The sequence below is a fragment of the Argopecten irradians genome, chromosome 10 (assembly GCF_041381155.1).
Source record: "Argopecten irradians isolate NY chromosome 10, Ai_NY, whole genome shotgun sequence".
Taxonomy (NCBI): domain Eukaryota; kingdom Metazoa; phylum Mollusca; class Bivalvia; order Pectinida; family Pectinidae; genus Argopecten; species Argopecten irradians.
In genome coordinates this window covers 26,290,919-26,302,140 of record NC_091143.1, presented here as the reverse complement: position 1 = coordinate 26,302,140, position 11,222 = coordinate 26,290,919, and the positions used below count along the sequence as shown (strand labels likewise).

Sequence of the window (11,222 nt, the reverse complement as noted above, 5' to 3'; positions counted from 1 at the left end):
ACCCTCGGTGAGGTATACACCTTGGTGACGTTTAACCCTCGGTGAGGTATACTCCTTGGTGACGTTTTACCCTCGGTGAGGTATACTCCTTGGTGACGTTTAAACCCTCGGTGAGGTATACTCCTTGGTGACGTTTAACCCTTGGTGAGGTATACTCCTTGGTGACGTTTAACCCTCGGTGAGGTATACTCCTTGGTGACGTTTAACCCTCGGTGAGGTATACTCCTTGGTGACGTTTAACCCTCGGTGAGGTATACTCCTTGGTGACGTTTAACCCTCGGTGAGGTAGGTATACTCCTAGGTGACGTTTAACCCTCTTTGAGGTATACTCCTAGGTGACGTTTAACCCTCTTTGAGGTATACTCCTAGGTGACGTTTAACCCTCTTTGAGGTATACTCCTTGGTGACATTTAACCCTCGGTGAGGTATACTCCTTGGTGACGTTTAACCCTCGGTGAGTTATACTCCTTGGTGACGTTTAACCCTCTTTGAGGTATACTCCTTGGTGACATTTAACCCTCGGTGAGGTATACTCCTTGGTGACGTTTAACCCTCGGTGAGGTATACTCCTAGGTGACGTTTAACCCTCGGTGAGGTATACTCCTAGGTGACGTTTAACCCTCTTTGAGGTATACTCCTTGGTGACGTTTAACCCTCTTTGAGGTATACTCCTTGGTGACGTTTAACCCTCGGTGAGGTATACTCCTAGGTGACGTTTAACGCTCGGTGAGGTATATCTACTCCTAGAGGTATACTCGTGACGTTTAACCCTCGGTGAGGTATACTCCTAGGTGACGTTTAACCCTCGGTGAGGTATACTCCTTGGTGACGTTTAACCCTCGGTGAGGTATACTCCTTGGTGACGTTTAACCCTCGGTGAGGTATACTCCTAGGTGACGTTTAACCCTCGGTCAGGTATACTCCTTGGTGACGTTTAACCCTCGATGAGGTATACTCCTTGGTGACGTTTTACCCTCGGTGAGGTATACTCCCAGGTGACGTTTAACCCTCGGTGAGGTATACTCCTTGGTGACGTTTAACCCTCGGTCAGGTATACTCCTTGGTGACGTTTAACCCTCGGTGAGGTATACTCCCTAGGTGACGTTTAACCCTCGGTGAGGTATACTCCTAGGTGACGTTTAACCCTCGGTGAGGTATACTCCTAGGTGACGTTTTTACGCTCGGTGAGGTATACTCCTTGGTGACGTTTAACCCTCGGTGAGGCATACTCCTAGGTGACGTTTAACCCTCGGTGAGGTATACTCCTTGGTGACGTTTAACGCTCGGTGAGGTATACTCCTTGGTGACGTTTAACCCTCGGTGAGGTATACTCCCAGGTGACGTTTAACCCTCGGTGAGGTATACTCCTTGGTGACGTTTAACCCTCGGTGAGGTATACTCCTTGGTGACGTTTAACGCTTGGATTGCTATAGCCCGTGGTGACGTGTTACTTAGCTATATGTTTATATTGATACCATATGCGGACAATCTGTGAAAAACCTTAAACTTTATTTGAAAAATATGCGTGCAATACACAGTCATTTTATCAGGTCACGGATGTGAAATGTTCCTGATGTCGTAAATTTGTGATCGACATTGGTGTAAACTAGTTACTGATATAAAAGTAAACACAATTTATCATAGTGATGCATTTCTCAAAGGATTTATCAACAGGACCAGAAAAACGTGAAAGGGACATATTCCTTTTGCTTACGGGGAATCAATTACTCTTCATGACAGAGGTGGCTCATTTTCTTACATTCGATAATTAGATAAGCCGACAGAGGGCGCTTCATGATAGATATGGTGGGAATCTGTATCAGGATGTCCGGAAGCGCCTGTATAACATATCAATGAATGTTATCTTTAATTCAAGAAACACGTAGAAAATACCGAAAGGTGCAATATTTACTAAAGTTATCGTTCGTTACAAGTCATTGCATGTTCTTTAACAGAGTTATCGTTCTTTATGTTCACGAAAGATTGTTGACGGCGGGAGAATGTTTTACAATGTACAATGTAAATGAAAAGAGGAATTGGGAAAGAATAAGTATAATGAATTGATAATTTTCTACAATTGAACAATATTTAAGGTATTTGTATTTCATAGGTGTTGCTTTTTATACTATATTGATTAGATAAAAGAAACCTTATAGAAATATTACCATTCGGTACAGTTCTTGTTATGGTTCATCAAAGGTACTTATATTGTGACAAATCGATGTAAAACTTTCTATGAGCAAAGTTTTCAAATACTTTAAGGGATATTCAAAACATTGATACACCGAATATTTTGGGTATCTCGAATACTTGAAATTTCTAGAAAGCTCTTCGTGAGCACTTGACATCGAGTTAACAAGACTTGAGTGTATATAACACAACCTCAGATTAAGCTTTATCTGAACGTAGTGAAATTTAAAGAGCCTACAGATAGTCATGAATCTTAAACTGTTTTATCTGAATGTGTATATAAAAATGAAATGCTCGAGAGAAACCATCTTTCGGTTTCGTCTGCTCTCTAGACACGTCAGTGTTTACGTGTCCCGGGCCTATCGCGGAGTATATCTGCGTCAAAATTATCGTAATTTATCATTTATCTATAAACAATAAATATGCCTCCAAGTGTCGAAATTATTTACTTGCTATCTAAGGTTATCCGCGCATGTCAACGCACATGCATTTCATTTACACGTGCATATATACACGGTGATAAATGAAATATATTTTACACGGGAGCTATAGACAGATTTGTTATCGTCAATCAACTCTACTGTAACGGGACCACACCCGAGCTAGCTAGGGTAGGGGGAGGGGGGGGGGCTAATGCAGGGGAGGGGTGGGGAGAGGAAGGAGGGGTGGGGGGCTAGGGGAGGAGGTAGTCAGAGGGGGAACTAGGGAAGATGGGGAGAGAGGTAGTCATAGACGGGACGTGGAAGGGGCGAAAGAGGGAGGGAGAGAGATTATCCAGATTGTAGATTGTATAGATAGAAGCTGTAAAATAAGATAGGGTTAGGGAGGTGAGTTGTTGTGAATGAGACTAAGGAGGGAATGAGATGGGCAAATGTATCATAAGAGGGAGAGGGTATTGTTCAGTACTCAAGAGCTAATAGAGAGGGTTATTGCAGAGAGTTTGATATTAGAGAAAGGGTCCGTTGGTGGTTCATTGTTACTTATATAGCAGGAATCAGTTATGTTTAAGTATTAGGGAGGGCAAATGATAAATAAATAGCAGCTAATGAAGAGGTGAGAAGACACACGTGAGAGATCAGCTATGACGTCATCGGATGATCATTATCGGAGTTCTACATTCACAGCTTCCATGTGCAACGTGTTCAATGTACGCACTTTATCATCGGATATCAACAACGCTGCGTGCGCGAACACACTCGATATATATACATACTGAGCATTTTTTCTGTTTCAGCTCTGATTCATTTTATCGCTTGTATCATATTTAGTGACCTTAACTTCCATCTAAGTATGGATAAAAACACTGTGTTTACTTAATCCGAGTGGAAATTTTCAACACGGTTACATAATTGAAATTTCGCTTTTAGATAACATGTGTATCATTTCAAGCAGAACGGTACTTACACCGATATGTATTTCTCTGTTGGTGCTAATTGTGCCTGTCGCTCGCTTCATCTCCAGTTTATTGCTATCTGTAGGAGGATTAATAAAGATGTCGATTTCCATCTCACAGCTCTGGTCGTAGTGAATGAGTTCATTTCTATTGAATAACTACAACTGTATGTATGCAAACCTGCAATATTGCGTGTTAGCATCACAACAACCCTGGAGACAGGATCAGAAATGAAATCTTCTGTGAACAGTTATTTTCAAATAAGTTTCATCGGTAGTAATAAATCTGTCAAAATATAATTCATTATGGCTGGTTTACTCCAGTTTAACTTGAAATAACGTAAGAATAACGTGTTTGGTGTTTCAGGGCCTCCATACCAGTATAACGGGTTTGGTGTGTCAGGGCCTTCATATCAGTATAACGGGTTTGGTGTATCGGGGCCTCCATACCAGTATAACGGGTTTGGTGTGTCAGGGCCTCCATACCAGTATAACGGGTTTGGTGTGTCAGGGCCTCCATACCAGTATAACGGGTTTGGTGTGTCAGGGCCTCCATACCAGTATAACGGGTTTGGTGTGTCAGGGCCTCCATACCAGTATAACGGGTTTGGTGTATCAGGGCCTCCATATCAGTATAACGGGTTTGGTGTGTCAGGCCTCCATAATATAACAGGGCCTCCATATCAGTATAACGGGTTTGGTGTGTCAGGACCTCCATACCAGTATAACGGGTTTGGTGTGTCAGGGCCTCCATACCAGTATACCAGTATAACGGGTTGGTGTATCAGGGCCTCCTACCAGTATAACGGTTTGGTGTGTCAGGGCCTCCATATCAGTATAACGGGTTTGGTGTGTCAGGGCCTCCATACCAGTATAACGGGTTTGGTGTGTCAGGGCCTCCATACCAGTATAACGGGTTTGGTGTGTCAGGGCCTCCATACCAGTATAACGGGTTTGGTGTGTCCAGGGGCTCTATACCAGTATAACGGGTTTGGTGTATCAGGGCCTTCATACCAGTATAACGGGTTTGGTGTGTCAGGGCCTCCATACCAGTATAACGGGTTTGGTGTGTCAGGGGTTTGGTTGTGTATCAGGACCTCCATACCATGGTTTTAACCGGGTCAGTATAAAGTATAACGGGTTTTGGTGTCCAGTCAGGAACCTCCACCAGTATAATGGTTTGGTGGTGTCAGGGGCCTCCATACCAGTATATCGTTTTTTGGTTTGTTTCAGGGCAACTCCAAATCATTATATACGTGGTTATGGTGTTATCAGGGCCTCCATACCAGTATAAACAGGTTTTGGTTGTATCATGGGCGTCCAACCAGTATAACGGGTTTGGTGTTTGTGTTGCCTCCATACCAGTAATAACGGGTTTGTGTTATCAGGGCCTCCATACTAGTAAAACTGGTTTGGTGTTTCATTACCGTCCTATACCATTAATATCTGGTTTTGGTGTGTGTGTTGCCCTTTTCCCAAATCAATAAAACGGTTGGTATGTGTCAGGGCCTCCATTCTAGAAAAAACAGGTTGGTGTGTCAGGGCCTCCATACCAGTATAACGGGTTTGGTGTGTCAGGGCCTCCATACCAGTATAACGGTTTGGTGTGTGTCAGGGCCTCCATACCAGTATAACGAGGTTTGGGTGTGTCAGGTCCTCCATACCAGTATAACGGGTTTTGATGTGTGTCAGGGCCTCCATACCAGTATAACGGTTTGTGGTGTATCAGGGCCTCTTTCATACTATCAGGATAAGTAACGGGTTTGGTGTGTACAGAAACAAATATCGATACCCTACTCATACCAGATATAACGGGTTTTGGTGAGGGTGTGGGGCCTATTATTTTCATCCATACTATTTATAACGGTTTTGGTGTGGTCAGGCCCTTCGAACAGCACCAGTATAACGGGTTTGGTGTACCAATAAATTGGCCTCTTGATGAAGCATACCAGTATGGAACTCGGTTTGGTTTATATGTCTGGGCCTCCATACTATATAACGGGTTTTAATATGGCATTCAGATTTCACACGCTTACACAAGTATATACGTGGCAGGATTTGGTGTTGTGAGGCGGCGTCCGCCTCCATACTAAAAATACAACAAGGTAGTGACAGCCGCAAGAGATGTTTCGTCAACGTTTTGTGATCACAGGGTTCTACTTATCATATAACGTTTGTTTCTTGAATACAGGGCGTCCCCATATTGTCATTATAACGGGTTTGAGAGTGTCAGGGCCGTCCATTCCAGTATAGACAGGTTTGTAATGTATAAGGGCGCTCCATATTGTCAGAATAACGGGTTTTATAGTGTTCAGGGCCACTCCAATTCCCATATTTAATGGGGTTTTTTGGGATTCAGGACGGGTATCTGATTACAAGTTTTGTATACAATTGGAATAGGATTCCCGTTTCATTGACCATATAACCCAACGTACATTTGGTGTATCAGGTCCTCCTACCATATATAGTCGGTTCTTGATAACGTCCAGGGCTCCATACAGTATAACGTTTGTGTATCAGGGCCTCCATACCAGTATAACGGGTTTGGTGTATCAGGGCCTCCATACCAGTATAACGGGTTTGGTGTGTCAGGGCCTCCATACCAGTATAACGGGTTTGGTGTGTCAGGGCCTCCATACCAGTATAACGGGTTTGGTGTGTCAGGGCCTTCATATCAGTATAACGGGTTTGGTGTGTCAGGGCCTCCATACCAGTATAACGGGTTTGGTGTGTCAGGGCCTCTATACCAGTATAACGGGTTTGGTGTATCAGGGCCTCCATACCAGTATAACGGGTTTGGTGTGTCAGGGCCTCCATACCAGTATAACGGGTTTGGTGTGTCAGGGCCTCCATACCAGTATAACGGGTTTGGTGTGTCAGGGCCTCCATACCAGTATAACGGGTTTGGTGTGTCAGGGCCTCCATACCAGTATAACGGGTTTGGTGTGTCAGGGCCTCCATACCAGTATAATGGGTTTGATGTGTCAGGGCCTCCATACAAGTATAATGGGTTTGGTGTGTCAGGGCCTCCATACCAGTATAACGTGTTTGGTGTGTCAGGGGCTCTATACCAGTATAACGGGTTTGATGTGTCAGGGCCTCCATACCAGTATAATGGGTTTGGTGTGTCAGGGCCTCCATACCAGTATAACTGGTTTGGTGTGTCAGGGCCTCCATACCAGTATAACGGGTTTGGTGTGTCAGGGCCTCCATACCAGTATAACGGGTTTGTGTGTCAAGGCCTCCATACCAGTATAACGATTGGGTGTGTCAGGGCCTCCGTACCAGTATAACGGGTTTGCTGTGTCAGGGCCTCCATACCAGTATAATGGGTTTGATGTGTCAGGGCCACCATACAAGTATAATGGGTTTGGTGTGTCAGGGCCTCCATACCAGTATAACGGGTTTGGTTTGTCGGGGCCTCCATCCCAGTATAACTGGTTTGATGTATCATGGCCTCCGTACCAGTATAACGGGTTTGGTGTGTCAGGGCCTCCATACCAGTATAATGGGTTTGGTGTGTCAGGGCCTCCATATAGGGATTGGATTGCGCTTTTATGTTAACCATGCTTGCATGGAGCAATTCCTATAAGAATATATTCTATGGGGCGCGTTACATATTGAATATATTCTCAGAGGAATTGCTCCATGCCAGCATGGTTAACATAAAAGCGAAATCAAATCCCTATATTTACACTCACACGACCTTTTATTTATATTTTATGCAATAAAATCGTCATTTGAAAGTGACGTAATTATTCAATAAAAGTCGGTCAAAAGTGGGAGGAGCTTACTCAATTGAACAGCGAATAAAGACGCTTCACGTAAGATAGAATTATTCATCTGCGACGACAAAAAAGTTCAATATTTTAGTGTAAAATAAACATGACAAACAAAGTAAATTATTGGATTTTATTTAATCAGATCAGAACTTTAAATGTATATTCAATTTTGCTAAAAGTTAATATATAGCGTAATAATATAAAGTATTTGTACTCGGCCACATGTGTGAACTCGGTGACCGTTGTGCAGCGAGGCGAAGCTGACGCACGCTTATTACACAATGGGGTTTGCCGAAGTTGTCAAAACACCGGAGTTCAAGTAGCTCAATGTGTTTGAGATTGTCGTCTGACTTCACGACATTACATCCTTGGGAGCCATGTGATTATATATTCTACGCTTGGATCCATCGCCATCGATAGATGGAACAACTTCACTTGTGTTCGATGGAAACAATGTAGCTGTGGTGACGCGTAACTGTCAAAACTTGGATTACAAGCGGCGCGTGTTTTATAATACACACGATTAAATTCTCAAAGAACAGAAACAAGATGATATGTTTATAACTGACCTCTGTCAGAGGGTCTGACGCCCGTCCACCCCAAAGACTCGATCGTAGGACGAACACAGACACAGAAGTAATGTTTGCATTTGACATCCATCAGTTTTAACAATAGTGAAAATCGGTCGGGATATTTTTCACGTTTCTTTATACATTTGTTAATTTAAAAAAGTGTTTGTATCATGTATAAATATAAAACATATATGTATTGTTTTTTCCAAATTTCTATGAAAAACAACAATATACACGTAATGTTGCGTCAAAATGTAAACAAAGCCGTGTGTTTCTTTAAACAAAAGTAGCCCCTTTACGTTGCATAGAACATTTTCATACGCAAGTTCAAAGTTCAATGTTACCATGCAGTTATGGTAAACAAAATCGGCTAGTACTTGCGTATAGTGAACAAGCCTAGCAAGTGTAAATATACCAGTATAACGGGTTTGATGTGTCAGGATCTCCATACCAGTATAACGGGTTTGATTTGTCGGGACCGCCATACCAGTATTACCGTTTTTATGGGTTTTAGTACTAGTGGCCTTAACCTTTCACCTTTATAATTTAAATAATTCCCAGGCAAGCGCTTTCCCTTAGTGCGTTTATGTATTTTAAGCACATTTATTCAAAAAGATTTTGAGTTATCACAAGTAAACTTGTATTTAGGACTCTGCCATTGAGTTGCATTTTATTTCAAACTATTAGAAAGTAAACTGCAAACAAAATTGAAAATGGCAGCGCCCAAACTGCCGTCGACGAAAACGTTTCCGCTCATACTTCATGGCGGAGCAAATATGTATCACTCTGACAGTGAAGGAACAATACGATGATATAGTGATGTTAAGGGTAGATAACCCGTATTAAACGGAGATACACAACAGGATATTATTACTTCACGATTGACCTTGGTCTGCTACGGCCAATAAAAAGCACGCACCTTTTGAAATTTCACAACTGTGATCAATTCACGATTTGTTCGAGAAAACACGTTTTTCAAAAAGAAAGGGGAAGGATATATACACAGATTTTTTCAAATCGCTATCTTCGGACGTTGAATACTAAAATTCGCTACCAAAACTAAAATAAGCATGAAACATCTCCGAATGCCTACCAAGTATACATACCAATAATTCACAATTTATCATGAGTAAAAAAGCAACAACTTGGATTCGGGCCAAAATATTCAGCAAATTGAAGGAAGTGTAGAGTAATCCGATGCGTTCCGAAAGTTATCGGATTTGAAACTAGAAGTATTAACGGTTATTGTTTATGATGCCGAACTCAATATACCAGCGATTCCTCGTGTTTATCAAATAAAGAGGAAATCTATGAAAACATACCCTCCGCTCCTCGTGGTAGGCCGACAAAGATGTATCTATTACGTGCCAAGAAGGCATTGGCTGCGGCAGCTGTCATTTTCAAAGAAAACTCAGATTTTTTATGCGTCTTGAAATCGATAAGTACAGAGAATTGAATATGGTAGAAGAAAGGAATTCTGTGAGTTGTTGGAGAATCAATTGAAAACTGTTGGTACAGTGTATTCACCTAAAATATTGTGTACGTCCAAAAGGATGAATCTTACATAACATGTAAATCAATAAATTGTATGAAAGAAGAAAAACATAAATCATTCACACACTCGTCAAAAGTAAGTCATGTGACTAAGCGATGTGACACAAGTACAGTGATAAATTGGTTTAATCAATAGTTCTCGCATAACGTGAATTTACGGGATTAAGTTGGGATATCTAAGAATAAATTGATCATTTACGGAGATTTCTTCTGCTTGGACTAATTTCAAAGCAATCTCATTTCGACCGAAATAGTTCTATGTCTTGTCAGTCTATATATTTATTTACATTCACAGGAAAACTAGTATCAGAGTATAAAATAATCAAAGAAAAACGCTAAATGAACAATGAACAATGGACAAAATTGGATCAGTGATATTTTAGATATGATACAAACGTTTTCGTGAATCAAATAAATTCGCCAAAGTTTATCTCCGAGAATAAGCATCAACACCAATGATACCGATAATTAGCATCAACACCAATGATACCGAGAATTAGCATCAACACCAATGATACCGAGAATTAGCATCAACACCAATGATACCAAAAATTAGCATCAACACCAATGATACCGAGAATTAGCATCAACACCATTGGTACTGAGAATTAGCATCAACTCCGATGATACCGAGAATTAGCACCAACACCAATGATACCGAGAATTAGCATCAACACCAATGATACCGAGAATTAGCATCAACACCAATGATACCGAGAATAAGCATCAACACCAATGATACCGAGAATTAGCATCAACACCAATGATACCGAGAATTAGCATCAACACCAATGATACCGAGAATTAGCATCAACACCAATGATACCGATAATTAGCATCAATACCGAAATTAGCATCAACACCAATGATACCGAGAATTAGCATCAACACCAATGATACCGAGAATTAGCATCAACACCAATGATACCGAGAATTAGCATCAACACCAATGATACCGAGAATTAGCTCAACACCAATGATACCGAGAATTAGCATCAACACCAATGATACCGAGAATTAGCATCAACACCAATGATACCGAGAATTAGCATCAACACCAATGATACCGATAATTAGCATCAACACCAATGATACCGAGAATTAGCATCAACACCAATGATACCGAGAATTAGCATCAACACCAATGATACCGATAATTAGCATCAACACCATTGGTACTGAGAATTAGCATCAACACCAATGATACCGAGAATTAGCATCAACTCCGATGATACTGATTGCAATTTTCAGTCAATTTTGAAATGCGCGAATGTTAATCTTCGCGAACTTGTTTTGAAATGGAAATCGCGAAATTGAGTAGCCGCGAAAAACTGGTTTACAGTATTTTCCTGAAGCCGCTTTCAATCAGTACGAATATTTCGCTAAATCTGAATACATTTTACCTTTTCTATAATCACGATTTAATGAATTTTATATAGAGGTTCCCCAATGCGTGACTGTTGTTTATCATGTTTATCAAACTCGAATCAAATTAACTAACGATAGTTTAGATAAACATTATTAACAACAGTCACGCGTTGGGGAACTTATTTATCCCAAACTTTAACTCTATATTTATACCGTGGTGACCATTTTCTCGTTTTCATTCAGGGAAATTTACCGCCAGACATTGTGTAGTGATATCTTTCCGCCATAAAATATAGTGCTATAAATAGAGAGCCAATATTCTATGGTTTGAATAAGCAACTACCTGTTAAACAGTAAATACAAT

At 41.2% G+C, this 11,222-nt stretch overlaps 1 protein-coding gene across 1 annotated transcript; it reads left to right on the top strand.

The window, feature by feature from the left end:
- Positions 1 to 3,600: 3,600 nt before the first annotated feature.
- LOC138332633 (collagen alpha-1(III) chain-like) lies at positions 3,601 to 6,875 on the top strand. Its single transcript, XM_069280635.1, has 3 exons — positions 3,601 to 3,664; positions 3,950 to 4,648; positions 6,103 to 6,875. The coding sequence occupies exons 1-3, from the start codon at positions 3,601 to 3,603 to the stop codon at positions 6,873 to 6,875; spliced, it is 1,536 nt and encodes a 511-aa protein (XP_069136736.1).
- The last annotated feature ends 4,347 nt before the right edge of the window (positions 6,876 to 11,222 follow it).

Bases quoted from the DNA above. Each gene is read 5' to 3' on its own strand.
- LOC138332633 (XM_069280635.1), top strand. From the start codon at position 3,601: ATGTATTTCTCTGTTGGTGCTAATTGTGCCTGTCGCTCGCTTCATCTC. The intron at 3,665-3,949 runs GTAGGAGGATTA...TTGGTGTTTCAG, and splicing joins TCTCCAGTTTATTGCTATCT to GGCCTCCATACCAGTATAAC. The intron at 4,649-6,102 runs GTGTGTCAGGGG...TTTGTGTATCAG, and splicing joins ATACCAGTATAACGGGTTTG to GGCCTCCATACCAGTATAAC.